Source organism: Corythoichthys intestinalis, chromosome 4 (assembly GCF_030265065.1).
Source record: "Corythoichthys intestinalis isolate RoL2023-P3 chromosome 4, ASM3026506v1, whole genome shotgun sequence".
Classification (NCBI taxonomy): domain Eukaryota; kingdom Metazoa; phylum Chordata; class Actinopteri; order Syngnathiformes; family Syngnathidae; genus Corythoichthys; species Corythoichthys intestinalis.
This window is the reverse complement of record NC_080398.1, coordinates 32,032,667-32,050,237: the sequence shown is the minus strand read 5'-3', so window position 1 is coordinate 32,050,237 and position 17,571 is coordinate 32,032,667. Positions and strand designations below refer to the sequence as shown.

Below are 17,571 nucleotides of genomic sequence, written 5' to 3'. Positions count from 1 at the left end.
ATATTTTCGGAATCAAAGCACCATGTACCGGAACGGCATTCCGGTCCTGAATCTTATACCGGAACTGCGTTCTGGCGCTGAATCTTTTACCAGAACTGCGTTCCTGACCGTTCTGGCCCACTTTCACGCCTGCATATATCTGTATCGGATTTTTGGAGTCGGAAAATGTCGGGATGATGGTTAAAAAGTCATTATCGGACAACTCTACTTACAATTTGTGTGTGTGTGTGAAACTATCTGCAGTTGGGCATCAAATTAGTTTAAAGTGGCATTAAAAAGCATTAAAAGAGATTGGCTGATACCTGTAGAAACCCTGCTTGAGATCGATGATTAATTGTTCTGTTGAATTCTCATTCCAATAATGCAATGTTAGCTTATTGGCTTCCATTGAACGCAATAGATGCCCAATCCATTTGGTTTCACTACCATTGACGACAATAGACGTCCATCACTATCAGACCATTCCAGTCAAAATACATCTATCAATGTCAGTGGTAGCCAATGAATTAAACTTTGAACTCCAATCAGCTGCCGAACAGCTTCTTGTTGTGAAGGCAGTGGAGTTCCTTCCCACCATGCGACATTCGTATCACAATTTTTTTGCCAGTAATCCAGGCAAAGAATGCACCAAAGAGCAGCTCATATCTTTTAAAAACCTATAAATAGGGTCACTCATAACTCAAGGCCACACTGTACCATTTATTTTTTCATGCCAGCACCATTTAAAATACGCAGCTTGCTTTTTTCCTGTGCTGTCGCTTTAAATGATAATGTGAGAGTGAGTCAGCTGTCTTGCTAAAAAGGCTGATCAGAAAGGAGAAAGCAGAGAGAAATGGCTAGCAGATGATTGAGATCTCCAAATGTTTTGGGGAACTAACTGTATAGAAATGATTGTATACGCATGTGAGCTTGTGCCCACCAATAAAGAAAGCTCTGTCCCCTTTTTATGAGACGCCGTGTTTGCGCAAGCCGTGTCCTCAGGCTGCACTCTCGCCTCCGAGCACATCAAGACTCGAAAGGCTACGCTCCACTTTTTTTTTTTTTTTTGACTGACAATTTGGCTGTTAATCATCCCCAAATTCTTTCCATATAGCACCGCTACCGCACACGTGTTTTCAATAAAGAGGCTCGACGTGAAGCCGCAGATAAAAAGGCAAACTTGATACTCGGCGGCTTTTTCGTTTATGCTGAATGGACTGCGGGAAGAAGTATGGAAAAGGACGTAAAACAGAAGAACTTAATCCTGGAAAGACATTTTGAATATAAATGATTAGCGTACTGCTCGTGCATATTTGGACTTTTTCTTGATTCAATTGATATTTGTTGTGACTTGTACAAGGTTATTATTTCAGCAGGTTGCCCATCTTGGCGATGGATGCCTGATTCATTGACTTCATAATGATATTGATGGGGCGCGGGGCCGATTACTAGGGGCCCTGCATTGTTGGCTTGGCCGTCTCAATTCTTTGTTAAAGGCAAAAAAACGTGCAGATAGCATTTAATGTAAATATGTCGAAGTACGGTGCTAGTCTGTCAGTCAATGTGGCGGCCACCATATGTAAACAAAGCTTTTCCGGTGAAAATTCTTGTGAATAAATGCTTAAATCCCTGAATTCTTTATAGATATGGACGTAAAACAGTCTTGATTCTTTGTTAAAAGCAAAAAAACGTGCTGTTAGCATTTATTTTACGTAAATATGTCGAAGTACGATGCCAGTCTGTCAGTCAATGTGGCGGCCACCATATGTAAACAGAGCTTTTACGGTGAAAATTCTTGTGAATAAATGCTGGAATTCCTGAATTCTTTATAGATACGGACTTAAAACAGTCAAGACTCTTGGTTAAAGCAAAAAAAAAAAAAAAAAAAAGCGTAGTTAGTAGAGGTGGGAATCTTTGGGCACCTAACGATTCGATTACGATTCAGAGGCTACGATTCGATTATAAATTGATTATTGATGCCCCCCCGCTATTAGCTGCTATTAATGTTTTGTACATTAGTTACAAAAACTGTATTTAAAAAAAAATAAAAATTTTTTAGAAAAGCCTCACAGGCTTAAATAAACGACTATTTCAGTATCAAGTTAACAGTTAAAAACAATAAATAATATACGGTACTCAAATCCCCATTCTGTATCAGCAGCTTTAAACTACATTCAATTGATTTAATGTGAATCAACTGACAAAGTTGTTAAAATTGCTCCAATTATTCCTTAATTTCCCTTTTGTCTACTTTCGACATGTGAAAGTTTTAAAAGTATTTTAAAGATAGATTCAAGTCAATATTTTACGATTTAGGAGTATTTTAGATAAAAAGTTAATTAGGTTCGCTCGGAAGGGTCGCTACAACAGCCTTGCAGGGAAGTCTACTGCTTTAAGATGGCGGCCGTTTACTAACGCCCGCATCTAGCTTTCTGTACATAAATATGATATCTACGGTGCCATTATGTGGACGTACGTTGTAGCAGCTGCCAGCAACAGTCAGGTATGTTGTTGTTTTTTTATCTCGCGGCATGAGTTGAGCTAGAGCCGTGAGTTCAGCATTGGCATTACCCGAGGGGCCGGGTAATGACAAGCATGATGTCTAGCTACTCTCGCTCCATCCCGAAGACCGCGCAGCGCGATGAGTGTGTTCCGCTTTAGTATATTTCAATAATCAGAATTTGGATGTTTGTGAATCGTTCTCGAATCTTCCACGGCCGAATCGCGAATAATCTAAGAATCGGAAATTTCGCACACCTCTGGTAGTTAGCATTTTAAGTAAATATGTCGAAGTACGATGCTTGTCTGTCAGTCAATGTGGCGGCCGCCATATGTAAACAGAGCTTTTCCGGCGAAAATTCTTGTGAATAAATGCTGAAATCCCTGAATTGTTTATGGATATGGATGTAAGACTGTCTCGATTCTTGGTTAAACGCAAAAAAAAAACAAGCAAAAAAAACGTGCATTTAGCATTTATTATACGTAAATATGTCGAAGAATGATGCTAGTCTGTTAGTCAATGTGGCGGCCGCCTTATGTAAACAGAGCTTTATTCTTGTTAATAAATGCTTAAATTCTTAAATTCTTTATAGATACGGACGTAAAACAGTCTCGATTCTTGGTTAAAGCAACAAAAAAATACGTGCAGTTAGCATTTATTTTACGTAAATATGTCGAAGAATTATCCTAGTCTGTTCGACAATGTGGCGGCAGCCTTACAACAAAGAACTTTTTACGTTGAAAATTCTTGTGAAAAAATGAAAAATATAATAATTACCTTGAATCCTTGAACAAATCACTTCTAATACAATCCGTCCTGTTTGTATGCGGTACAGCTTTCGTACTTTTTCAACATAAATCCGGCTTTGGATTGCTGCATGTGTCGCTGCGACCGACTGCGAATAACTGAAGTGTATTGTGGGATGGCCCCCTACTTGAAGGCGTGGCCCAGTGAAGGTCGAATCTGACATGTCAATATCATTATGAAGTCTGCCTGATAAGAATAGACAACAAGTGTTTTGATTTCAATCGCGAGTCCTTTTAACTTGTTTGTGTGCATTCATAGAAGAATCGATTATATATTATATAATTGACAACCATTTTGATTGTCGATTAATCTTTTAGAGATTGTTGCTGTAAAAATGCCAAATTGCCTTTTTCGAGCTACTTAACTTATTGCCTGCCACTGACGATAGACGTCCAATTCATTTAAACGTGGAGGACAGGCTCTGAAGGGTCATGTTTCAGTGCAATTGACGGCGCTAGACGCCCAATCCATTTTGACTGGGAGATAGGCCTGCAGCTATCGATTATTTTACTTGATTAATCGATGAACTAGTTAGTTCGAATAATCGAGGAACATAAAAAATTAGAATACCTGACCTGAGCCTTATTTTATAAAAAAAAATTAATGGATATATGTGCAACAAAAGAACAATTGACTTACATAGCAAAGGTCCGCTAGTTTAAATGCTATAAAATGCCAACCTTTTTTTACAACGCTCTTAACAAATAGTTCAAACACATATTACATATATTATAAAAAACGGCTAAATGTACCTTTAAACTAAATTACGAATGCATTAAAAAAAACATTAGCTCAAACAAAAACTTAGCTTATGTTGGTCTTAACAGGGAGCAGCTGGATTCAGCCATATGAATTTAGGCTGACTAGAGGGCGGTGTATCCACCCAAATCAACAAAACTAAATGAAAACAAACCATTACACCGCCACTTTATAATTAAACAAATAATCCAGGCAGCAAGATTTAATTCGAATATTTATTTTGTAATCAAATACTCGAGTTAATCTATTAATCGTTGCAGCACTAGAGAGGTTTGCAGCGATCATTCGTCAGTGGCAGCCAGTGAGTTAATAGTAACTATTCTTTTTTTTAAAATGTTTTTTTTCCACATTTATTTTTTTTTTGTACTTGAAAAGGAAAAAAAAATATATTACTTTTATTTAAAAAATATTACAAAGCAGGAAAAAATTAGTAATAAATAAAAAAATAAAATAAAATTATTTTTATTTTGATTTTAAAATTATTTTTCTATTAACATTCTCAATTCAAAAAAAGGGGAAAAATGTAAACAGTTATTTCCCTCATGGTTTTTAATTTTTTGAAAAATGGGGGGAATTTGATTTTTGTAGTCCTCGAAAGCAAAATGGGATATTTCCAAACATCTGCTCTTACTTTGGAAAAAAGGTTACGTAGTTACATAGTATTAATTGTCCATTCGTCCAATATGTCATTTATAGTAGTCGAGTCATTGCAGAAATGATTGGTGATTAGTTGACTCTCAAAATAATCCTTTGTGGCAGCCATACACTGCACATAGTCTACTTCCTTTTTTTAATGGTCATATGTACGTTAACCCTCCGTCCTAAATAAGCCTTAAACAAATGTAAAATGATACTCAAACATTCAGTGTGAGCCTGCCATAAATGTCGAGGGTTATTTATCCAACTCTCCGACGGGCCAAGAATAACTCTCTTGCTTTTCTCATGACTGCGAGGTCAGCCTGACATGCCGAACATCCGTCTGCTGCCCCGGATTCCTTCTTACTTTGTGTGCTTTTCATCCAAGAACCTCTCAAGAGGGGGGAAAAAAAGGGCTAAAAAGGATGACATTCCACTCCCGTCCTATAGGTGGCGATATTGCACAACTCCTCATTTTCTAGCCTTTATGAAATAGGAAAATAAAAACAGCTTATACTTTGTTATTAACCAGATCAAAATTGCAAATTGTCTTGTTATGACACTTTTTCATTCAGCTTTTGAATGTCACCTAATTTTGCGTTTCCGCCGCTACAGCCTGAAGCCCCTCGACATCGAGTTCATGAAGCGTCTTCACGAGAAAGTCAATGTCATCCCGCTGATCGCCAAAGCAGACACGCTCACGCCAGAGGAATGCCAGCAGTTCAAGAAGCAGGTCAGCACTTTCCATTGCCCCCCCCTTCCTCCCTCCAAAAATGTCCCTCAAGGCTCCTTTCTACTTCCTCTTCCCGTTGTGGACGTCCTAAAATGGCGTCGCGCTTGCCCACAGATCATGCGGGAGATCCAGGAGCACAAGATTAAGATCTACGAGTTCCCTGAGACGGATGATGAAGAGGAAAACCGTCTTGTGAAGAAGATCAAGGTAGGACTCGTGCTCATGACCCCCATGATTTAACTGAATTAAACTCACAAAAAACACATGAAAATGGTGGGCATGCTGTCTTGAAAATGTCATCGTCGTCAATACAGTGGACATCTATTCAAAAGTTATCATTAGCTTAACTCGCAGGTAGGCATGTGCCGGTATGAGATTTTGACGGTACGATAACCGTGAGCAAAAATACCGCGGTTTCACGGTATCACGGTATTGCAATTATAGCTCCAAAATTTTGAGATCTATGGGTTTTAAAAAAATAAATAAATAAAAAAAGAAAGAAAAGAAAGAAAAAAAAAAAACTTTTTTCCATTGAACAGGTTATTTTTTCAGAACATATTTGCAAATTGGAACATGAATATAATGTGAAAATAAATTAAAGTGAAAATAAATAAATTAACAAAAAATAACAAATATTTTATATAAAATTAAAATAAATAGAACCTAGACTATACCCACAGCCACAGCTCAAGTTGCTCAATATTAGAGAAAGAACAAAAGAATTGCTATAAAAAAGTAAAAATACTTCTAAATAAAATTAAAAATATATACTGTATGACTTTTTTTGAGGGGGAGAAGCTGAAGTTTCGCCATTTTCAGCCACTGTGTCAACTTTCTTCTACATGTCATGCCTTTGTGTTAAAAAGAACAAAGAATTCATAAGTTAATAAGTTAGTTAAAAATGTATAAGTTAGTTAAAATGCAAATATTGTTGAGGAAAAGTTTAATCTAAAACAAAAAGTGAGGAGTGAGATCTCCTTTCGCAATTAGCGATCTTTGACGCAATCCTTTTTTTAAAAAAAAATTTTCTCCCCCCCTTCATTCAAGTATGTTTCTCACTCAGCGGCTGTGAGACATAAAACGTCGACGAAGCTGCTCTCCCAGCTTAGCCTAGGCTAACATTCGTCTTTGTAAGTTTTAGTTAGTTTGTATAATGAATTTGAAAGGAAAATGTATGTTTTGTTTTTGGCGACCTTTTTCATGGTGCTACTGCTATCCTGTTGAACCTACTCACATGTGGAAAAATACAATTGTATAACGTTTTAAATGTATTCATTTGTATATTTCACCACGATTTGAGAGCTCAATAAATTGAAGAAAAGTACGCATTGTGTTTGGAGGGTTTGTTTTTGGGTTTGCGGGCTGTTTAGCAGAATAGAGTCACTAACACTCACGGCAACAAACGGGAAGGGTGAGCGCTGCCGCACCAAGCCACTTCGGCTGCATTTTGGCACATGAAAAATAGCGAATACCGTACTAAGGTATGACGGAAAATTTTAGTGGTTTTGAAACCGCGACGTTTTCACACCACGGTAAACCGTGAAACCGGTAACCGGCACATGTCTACTCGCAGGGTTAATACTAACACTGCAAGCTCGGGTCACAGAGTATGTATTAAAACAAATTTATATTGAAAACACCTATTGGACGTCTACTGCCGTCAATTCATTTTACGATCGCTTCCAGCCTCTTCCAGTATAAATGGATTGGACATCTCTTGCCGACAATATCAGCCAGAGTAAAGCTATGCGAGGCTAAAGGAGTTTTCTAAAACAGAAACAAAAAACTGAATGAAATTCCCAGAACAAAAAACACACAGGCTACACTTATTTGAATTTGTCTTTATTCTTCTTGTTTCATCTTATCACAATTTTAAATTTTCTTTTGATTTCTTTATTATTATTACTCATTGCTTTTTATTAATTTGTGTTTTTATTTGACTCTTTAAATAATGGATTTCCCCCCCAAAATGGAGCCTTCAATTAATTCATTTTATTTTAAATCGTTTTTTAAAAATTTTTTTATTGCCCATCGCAAAAAATTAAACAGGGCCGCAAAATATTGTCCCGTGGGCTGCAATTGGCCCCTGTTCCGCAAGTTTAAGACCCGTGTATACCCTATGACTAATATTCTAGAGTAAAAAAACATAATTCGTGCATGAAGGGGTAAACAGTAGACATGCTAACACGCTCACTGCTACTTTATTTGCCTACTGATAATGCTAATAGCTGGCATTAAAGTGCCAAAAACATTTATCAACTATCCCTTCAGTATACTATTTAATAATAATTCACATATTAACACATGCTAATGTTAGCAAGTTAACGCACTAAGTGCAATTTTGAACGCTAACCCGTGATGCTTACTCGCTAGCATTAAAGTTAAAAATACTTTGCAATTGTCCTATCAACACGCTACTTAATTCTACGACCACAAAAGTCATATTAACAGTAGACTGCGATAACATGCCGATGTTAGCTAGCTAATCACTTCTTTAAACAATAGCTCGTAATGTTTGTTGCCAGCTAGTGCAAATGTCATGTACAAATTAACATATTTAGCATCTGTCCTATCAACATATTATTACTCTACTACTACTTATTATTACTCATACTAATGCTACACATAGTACAGAATTTATTAATGCTTAGCTCAGGCAATACTTGAGTGGTTTCCTGTCCAATAAGCTTAGAAGGAAGTGAATATGTAATGACATCCGGTTTGCTTTACACAATTGCACATAACTTCTCTTGCAAAATAAATGGGGGTGAGAATTGTTTTCTTTTTAGCTCATTTGTGATTCAAATGTCGTTTCCAGGACAAGCTGCCTTTAGCCGTGGTGGGCAGCAACACCATCATTGAGGTGAACAGCAAACGTGTCAGAGGACGACAGTACCCCTGGGGGGTCGCAGAAGGTTTGAACTCATTTTTATTTAACACTCTACTAGGGGTGTGACAATATATCAAAAAGGTGATATGTCGTGATACTTTTTAGCCCAAAAGGTTGTCGACGTATCGTTTTAAAAAGGTGTCACTGGTTTGGGGGGGGGGGGGGGGGGGGGGTCCAGTTCAAATGGATCGGACGCCTAGGTAGGAGTGATAAACTCATTCCAATTCATAGCAGAAGAATGGAAATAGCTTGTTTTTCTGTTTATTATTTGTTTCGTAGAATATCCTTGAATGCTTTCCTTACCCTTGTATTGCAAATCAAATCATTTAGCCACAAGCAATGATGACAAGTTGTGTTCCAAAGGGTAAACAATAAATGTTAAACTGTACAGGCTGTTGTAAATGTCAAGTTAATATTCCTATTTTTCATACAAAAGTAGATGCGGACTTGTTAATATTATGTACTGTATTTTATATTGAACATTTACGATATTTTTCGAGATCGTTCAAAGAAAATGTTGATTTCATCAAAAACATGTTTTCAACTGATTTTGACTGACTCGTTTTTCCTCCTAGTGGAGAACAGCGATCACTGTGACTTCACCATTCTCAGAGACATGCTCATTAGGTACTCTCATAACATTTCATAAAAGCGCGACTATCCGACGTGAGTGCTTAAACCCTTGTTTTCCATGCAGGACTCACATGCAGGACTTGAAGGACGTGACTAACAACGTCCACTACGAGAACTACCGCAGCAGGAAGCTGGCTGCCGTCACCTACAATGGCGTGGAGAACAACCGGGCCAAGGGGCAATTGTCCACCAAGTAAGCCGTGCACACTTCTTAGATAACATGCATTACTCTGTAGGACTGCCATCATTAAATGACTAATTGACAACTAATCGATGATCAAATGAATGGCAACTATTTTGATAGTCGATAAATTCTTTAGAGACATTGCTGACATAAAAGCATTGGAAAAAATAAGTACTTTTTTGGCTTGTGTCGATCATTACAATGATGCCATAACAGATTATACAAATATCAAATATTTCCTTTTGTTTAAAAACAAAAAACATTTTATTAAATTTCCATTTTTATTTATTTGAATAAAGAAAAAACGAAGAAAATAACTTTTTAATATTTATTTTTTATTTAAAAAATGTTTATCGTTAAAAAAGAAACCCCAAAAAGATTAATTTAAATTAAAAAAAAAAAAGTGAATATTATTTAAGTTTATTTATATAATTACCGTATTTTCCGCTCTTTAGGCGCACCTAAATTTTCTCAAAAGCCGATAGTGCGCTTTATAATCTGTCATGCCTTATATATGGATTAATATTAATTAATCATGGCATGACATTCCCTTTAATGCAGCTTCATCTAGTGGATGCATAATGCAAGCCCATCATCTACTAGTGCACTTTATAATGCAGTGCGCCCTATATATGAAAAGTATTCAAATAGGCCATTCATTGAAGGTGTGCCTTATATTCAAATGTGTGGAAATATGTGTGGAAAATATGGTTATACATATGTATATATAAAAAAAATACTTTATTATTTTTTTCTTCATTAAATTCGATTATAAAAAGTAGAAAAAATGCACAGTAAATCTTGTTTTTTTTGTCATAAAAAACATCAAATTATTAAAAAAAACAATAATTTATTTAAATTTTAAAAACTGTATTATTTCACATTTTTATTTTTTAATTAAAATATTTTTAATTTTCTAAAATTTCTATTTTTAGTTACGAAAATTCTAAAGGAAAATTACCCAGTAAATCTTATTTCTAATTCTATTTATATACTGTATGCATATATATATATATATATATATGTTTCTATTTTGTAAATAATTTTTTTTTAATGATTTTACTGTATGCATATATATATATATATATATATATATATATATGTTTCTATTTTGTAAATAAAAAAACGTTGTTTTTTTTTTTAAATGATTTATTCGTACAAATTTTAAAACTGAATATTGTGTTTATTTTGATATTAAAATATAAGAGTAAAATGCTCTTTATTTATTTATTTTTTTTTACAAATTTAAATGAAAAAAAGCTGAAAAAGTGATTAATTTGGTCATTCAACTTTTGGCAATGCATAGTTTTAGATTCCAATCCAACAAATGTGATTTATATAAATATATGATTATATATTATTGGTGATGAATCGACTATCAAAATAATAGCTTATGGCAGCCCTACCAGCTCAGTAGCAGTTTTTTAGAATGTAGTGTTTATTAACTCAATCGCTGCCATTGACAGCGATAAACGTCTAATCCATTTATGCAATTCAATTAGATTAGACGTCTATCGCCAACAATGAGAGCAAAACATGATTATTCACTGCCTATATTCACTGTAGCGTTTGCAGTTTTAGCCACTAAGCGCTAACACGCTAAACTAAAATTACAACTCTTAACACGCAATGTGCGACACACCTTTTAGTGCATGAGCTCATCATCGCATGCCATGTGTGTGTGTTTTGTGCCGTCTTTTTTAGACTTGATGCAGTCGAAGGAATGTAAGTGGTCATTATTTTTTGTTCTGTCACTTTTTTCACACCTTTTCTCTTTCATTCCTTTGTTGTTCCCTTTGGGCTCGGCCGCCTCGCACATGGCGACCAGCTGGTGGCTCCTGTATCCAGGCGTTGCGCCAAAGAATCGCACAGCCTGTCAAATGGACAATGTAGCACTGGTGGCTTGTCTGTCTGGGGCTCTTGTAAAGAGAGCTGTTGCAATTAAAACGGGGTGCACACATTTGCGATTTACTTGGCGATGAAAAACATTGTACCTCACATTGCTCATAATGTATGAAAACTTTGATTCAACATCACTTAAACATATCCATACTTAGACAGGAGAGACATTCATACCATGAAATGATGATAATTGTAATTGTGTGAATGTGTTTTAGTGCCAGTGACGTTTATAGACGTTCAATCACTTGTGTGCTGGTTGAAAAACACATAGTGAAGTATAAATTTGATGTTTTTTTTTTAATCCAAAAAGCAGAAATCTTCTCTTCCTTTGAAATTGGTTAAGCAGTATACCAGTAATTGTATTTTCTTATCTGAAATTGAAAAACGCATCAATGAGGTTCTAAAAACTAGAAGACAATACGTTAAAAAAAATTTTTTTAATCTGTCTAATGACACCATTTTATTAGTGTATTTTCCAAAGTAAAAACTCACATATACTCATTACTTTTTACTATTTTTTAAATCCAAAACACTCTTATCTTATTCAATTATAATTGGTTGAATAGTAATGCTGTATTTTTAAATTGAAAAAAAAATCTGTTTAATTAATACATCTGTAAAAATTTGAAATCTAAAGCCCCTAAAACAATACATTTTAAATTACTCAAACATGAACATGTGTGATATCACCATTTATGGGCATACTTTCCAACAGTAAAAACACAATTTTTTACACATTATTGTGTATTTTACACACTAATCTGTAAAAAAGCTATGATTCAATGATCAATTATTCATAGAACAGTTATAACATAGTTTTAATTTATGAAATGAACATTAAGGCAAAATAATTTTTTAAAACTAAAGGAACACTTTGAGAGAGGCCTTAGCAGTCAAGTTCCTACTTCTGACCTCTGTGACCTTTGACCCTTTCTCTTGTCAGCCATAAACTTCATAATCTTCATAATCATTATGAAGTCTGTGTCAACACATCAAATTCTGCAAATTTGATTTAAATAGCCTAATACATTATCATCGTGAAATTCTTTCTGACCTTTGACCTCATAACCCCAAAATTTAACCAGCGCTTCCATTTCATGTTAAAAACATCCTGCAAGTTTAACAGTCATCGTTTTATTCGTTCTTGATTTATCGCAAAATTTCTTTACTGACCTCAACCTACCACAAAATTGATCACCTCTTTTGTTACATATTACAAACATGCAACTTTGTTAACTGAAGAACTGATAAAGGGATTATTATCTTGAACGCAAACATACGGAACCGAATGCGTAATCTCTGCTTCCTCAAGTTTCACCTGCTTGAGGAAGAAATTAGAATTCAATAAGTTTTAATTTTTCACAGAAAATCAGTTAAAACATTTATGCATTTTTAGTGGACACTTATTATTCAAATACAGTACAAGAGTTCACTCAATGGCACTGAAACATGTTAATTCAATTCCAACCCTCCCAGTTCAATTTGACGGTCAATTTGTGTGTATACCCTGTTAAGAAAGGGCATGCTGATCCTCCTCCTTTATTCCACTGCCCCTCTACCTGTCATCCGTGCGCATGAACCCGTGAAGAACCTTCCGAAACGTCCTGTCTGTCATTCATGGCCACAACTTTCATTTAGGAGTCCTCTAGCCCAAATGGAGGAGGAGCGGCGGGAGCACGTGACCAAGATGAAGAAGATGGAGATGGAAATGGAGCAGGTCTTTGAGATGAAAGTCAAGGAGAAAGTGCAGAAACTCAAAGACTCCGAAGCCGAGGTGTCAATCTCACGCTGGTCTTTTTGACGTTTTCATCTTCATATCTTGACGTCACTCTGTTTGCCCACGTAGCTTCAACGGCGCCATGAGCAGATGAAGAAGAACCTGGAGGCGCAGCACAAGGAGCTGGAAGAGAAGCGACGTGTCTTTGAGGAGGAGCGAGCCAACTGGGAGGCCCAGCAGCGCCTGGAGCAGCAGAAATTGGAGGCCTCCAGGTGGGGAAGCTTTTACTGTATTCCTAAAAAGTGGATACTATTTGATGCTAAGCAAGTGATTCTTGAGCAAGTTGGGCAGTGAGCGCCATCTAGTGGGTTTGACTGAACAGTCCCATAATGTGAGCGGTTTGACAAATTGCCAGTTGCAGTTGTTTATTATTTTTCTTTTTATGTATTGAAATTAGTGACACTACAAACGATTACTTTTTTGTCCTTTTTGTTTTTCATTTGGAAAAATTGATTTGAAAAAAGCAAAAATAAGACATTTTATTTTTAAGATCTGGGAAAAAAAGGATTTGTTTTTCAAATATAATCAAAATGGTTCGCTCAATTGATTAATTAGTTTTCAATTAGTCAATGAATGCAAATTTAACCAATTGACTGCCATTGATGGTGCTAGACTTCCAATTCAAGTTGAGTGTGGGGTTGGAGTCAAATGGATTGGACGTCTAGCGCCGTCAATTGCACTGAAAGATGAGCAATCACACCCACACAATTGGATGTCTCTTGTCATTAAGAGGCAAATGAGTTAATAAAAGCCTGAAGGGATCCACGAATAGAAAGACTTGTAGTTCTTTAAAGATCAGCGTTATTATGAGTTAAAATAATTTGATATTGAAACCCTTCTAGATGTTTTTGTTTTTATACAATTTGTAAAATTAGTTTAACCAGTAGGTCACCATTGTTGTTGACGTCGCAGGGCAGTGACGTCACATGGTTATGCTGCCGGGCTTCCAGAGTATAATTCTAGTGCAGTGGTTCCCAAACCGGTCCTCAAGGACCCTTGTGGGTCCTGGTTTTTGTTCCTACCGATCGAGCACAGACCTTTTAACCAATGAGGTTTCTGCTAAAACAAGCAGCACCTGACTACAATCAACTGATTACTACACTTGTGAAACACCAGATTGGTACATGTGTCGTCCTGTTTTGTTGGAAAGAAATCCAGCACCCACAGCGGCCCGAAGTGGAATTGTTTGGGAACCCCTGCTCTAGTGACATAAACATGTCCTCTGTTCAACCCTTTCAATTTGAACCAGAAAGGAACATCAATGTGCATGACAGCACTGTCAGTATTTCACAAAACGAGCAGCAAAACCAAAATGAACAGGAAAGACTGAATGAAACGAGACGAGAGTAGGGGAAAAAAATTGTGTTCTATCAAAATGTGCTATATAGGCGTAACGTCTACAAGAGACGAATTTGACACCCAAAGTACTACCGTGCGCTTTCAGCTTGTTTTGTTTAGGTGCATACAGACAGAACATTCTAAGATGCCTTAAGAAAATACTTAAACGTAATATCGAATAAGGGTGGCTTAAATACGCTATGTTACTAATCTAGTCAACAGATCAACAATCTACTTTAAAGCTACCGCAGTAAAGCACAATGCTTCAAAGTATGAGAGGGAAACACATTCAAAAAGCATTTTGAGGCAGTGAAAAGGTAGTAAAAGACTCAATAAAAACGAAAATAGTAAGTACTCGCCGCTTTTAACCAATGAGCGCATGCGTTGGACGTCTCGCCGTGGAGAAGGAATTGCAGTAATTAGGGTTGTTCAGATCATGTTTTTTTTTTTTGCTCCCGATCTGATCCCGATCGTTTTAGTTTGGGTATCTGCCGATCCCGATATTTCCAGATCCGATAGCTTTTTTTTCTCTCTCCCGATTCAATTCCAATCATTCCCGATAATTTTTCCCCATCATATACATTTTGGCAATGGATTAAGAAAAAAATGAATAAAACTCAGACGAATATATACATTCAACATACAGTACATAAGTACTGTATTTGTTTATTATGACAATAAATCCTCAAGATGGCATTTACATTATTAACATTCTTTCTGTGAGAGGGATCCACGGACAGAAAGACTTGTAATTCTTAAAGGATAAATGTGACTTTGTATATTGTGACTAAATATTGCCATCTAGTGTATTTGTTGAGCTTTCAGTAAATGATACTTTAGCCATTTAACTTCTCCCCCAAGGGAGCATTGATGGCCAAATGAAGCTTCTTGAAGCAATGAAGCTTTGCACTAATTGGTTCAATGTTAAATGATGGTTCATTTGGTCTTATGACAGTCGGTCGTTTGATGCCGCTGTCAAATAAGGTTGTACCGGTTGATATCTTTTGGTGTAAATATCCCATGATACAGTGAGGACAGCTGTGGCTTATGGTCCAGTGCGGCTTATCTATGAACAAATGCCGTTTTCGTGCCAAATTTGGTGGGCTGCGGCTTATAGTCAGGTGCGCCTTATAGTGCGGAAATTAGGGTAATTAAAAAATATATATTAAAAAAAGGCATGTCCGATATTTTTTTGCCAATTCCGATACTTTGAAAATGACGTGATCGGACCCAATCGATACTTAGTATTTTAGATTTTTAAATCAATGGCAATATTTTATGTGTTTCTAATAACATATTTTATTAAACGAGAACAATTGTGAGTTATTAGAGCCTACAAGTCTTTAAGTCCGAGGTTCCCTTTTAAAAAAAAAAAAACTAGATGTAGACATCGGTCCAAATTGGACTACTTGATTGGTCCAATATGTATGTCAATAATTTATCAAGTAAGTAGCATCAGAAAATGAGTAGTTTTACAAAAAGCGTTGTCAACAGAGCAAAAAAGGTGAATGAATGAGGTTTTGGGAACAAACTTAGATGCACATAGCAACTTTAGAGGATGAAAAACTATTTTACCTGGTGGTTCAAGTTCGAGGTTCCCTTTAAAAATGCAAATTTGTTTTTCTTTTTCTCAGAACTCTGGAGAAGAACAAAAAGAAAGGCAAGATCTTTTAAAGAGACAGTCAACCGCGGACCGCCTGGCGTCCGCTTAGTTCTGTTTGCCAACATTTGCCGCTCAGGGCGCCATCCGGGTGTGGCAATGACGCCCCTCCCACAAGTAAGACCAACCTTAGCCCGGCTCCCACCTTCCTCTTTCTTCCAGTGTTTGTCTTCTCGGGACTCATCATCATTGAAGAACGTGTTTACCTTAACAACAGTAAAAACTACAAATTAGAAAAAAAATGGCCAAACCCTTGTTATTATTATTATTATTGGTGTTGTTCTTTTTGTCGTAATACTGGCCCGGCCCCTTCCTGCTGCGCTCTGCCCCTTTGCCCCGCCCCTTTCGAAGCAAGCTCGCTTGCTTTTTAACTCATTCGCTACCAGCGAATGAAATAAAACGGCAATAACAAAAAAACAACTTGGGCCTTTTTATCAACATAATTTTCTTATTTTCCGCAATATAAACGATAATTTCCCCCCTCTTCGCCATTCCGCCGCGTTTCGCCATCAACCGCTAGCATCGGACCACCCTTTATATAATGTTCAAAGTATTATATTCCACTTTAGTTTTATTTTTCTATATAAATATATACCGAGCCAGCTGAAGTAAGGCCAGCTTTTGTACGTGTAGAAGAAGAAAAAATAACGCCGACAAGACGCGAGAGCCGCGTTCACTGTTTATATTGTTTTGTAATCAAAATAGGAAATTATGATAAAAACCTGAAAATGTTTCAGTCACGCTGCGTTCAAATGCCAGTGGGAAATGAAGAGTCAACACCTTTTTTTTTTTTTTTTTTTGCTTTTGGCTATGTACTCCATCTCTTGTATTTTTAATGTTATTTTTCATTTGTATTGTACAAAGTCACTTAATAAACCTGTGATCATGTGATCGTCTCATTGTTTTGTTGGAATAATATTTTTTGGGATGAAAATTAACTTATTGACGGTCGTTCGATCGCTGCCAGCGGGGCCCGACGAGTGCCGCCCATGATTCTTGCTTCATCATGCTTTTATGGCTTACGCCATTGGCGGAGCCATTTCTCACTCAAACATGTCGGAAGTAGCAGCGAGGTTCGATCTTTGTGTCAAAAGGATTCCATCAAAAAAAGGGCCTTCAAGACGTTTTCCCCTTCAAAAAAACGTGACACTTAAATAAATAAAAAAAAATATATATATATATTTCATATTTTAAAAATTAAAAATATATACAGTATTTTTAGGGAAGCGCAATTTTATTTTTGCAAGTGATTTTTTTGATTGAAAATAGTTATTTTTTGATTGAACCAACTTTTTCTGGGATTGAATGATTTAGACACAAATGTCCTACCCATAATATGGCCCAAACACAAATAGGATTGCTTCAATCAAAGAAAAATTAAGGTTTCAAATGCAAATTTCTGAGTCTCACCTATTTTTTCGCATTCAAAAACTATTTTTCTATGATTTTTTTTTTATTGCAGTCATTTTTCTTTTTGGAGTTTTTTTGTTTTAAGCAACTTTATTTTTTTGATTGTGTAATAAAGACACAAATGTCCTAGCAAAAATGTGGCCCAAACGCAAAACTACATCAATTCAATCATAAAAAAAAATTTCAAATAAAAACTTTTCAAATGCATTTTTTTGAGTTTTACATTTATTTTTGCATTCAAACACATTTTTTTGGATTGAAAATATATATTTTGATTCAACAGCCTTTTTTTTGATTGAAGCAACTTTTTTTGGGATTGAATAATAAAGACACAAATCTACCTCCATACCAGCCCCCCAGTCA

The 17,571-nt window shown here is 36.1% G+C and overlaps 1 protein-coding gene across 3 annotated transcripts in view; it reads left to right on the top strand.

Moving 5' to 3' along the window:
- septin7b (septin 7b) overlaps positions 1–16,686 on the top strand; it is a 48,733-nt gene extending 32,047 nt beyond the window's left edge. For 2 of the 3 annotated variants that reach the window (XM_057833858.1, XM_057833855.1), the window contains exons 6-14: positions 5,297–5,414; positions 5,529–5,621; positions 8,233–8,329; positions 8,880–8,931; positions 9,002–9,130; positions 10,826–10,846; positions 12,662–12,797; positions 12,870–13,012; positions 15,773–16,686. In XM_057833858.1, the coding sequence (XP_057689841.1) occupies positions 5,297–5,414; positions 5,529–5,621; positions 8,233–8,329; positions 8,880–8,931; positions 9,002–9,130; positions 10,826–10,846; positions 12,662–12,797; positions 12,870–13,012; positions 15,773–15,812 (829 nt within the window). In that variant the 3' untranslated portion in view covers positions 15,813–16,686. The remainder of the gene's footprint in view (positions 1–5,296; positions 5,415–5,528; positions 5,622–8,232; positions 8,330–8,879; positions 8,932–9,001; positions 9,131–10,825; positions 10,847–12,661; positions 12,798–12,869; positions 13,013–15,772) is intronic. The other variant, XM_057833856.1, reaches the window with a different exon arrangement.
- Positions 16,687–17,571: the final 885 nt, after the last annotated feature.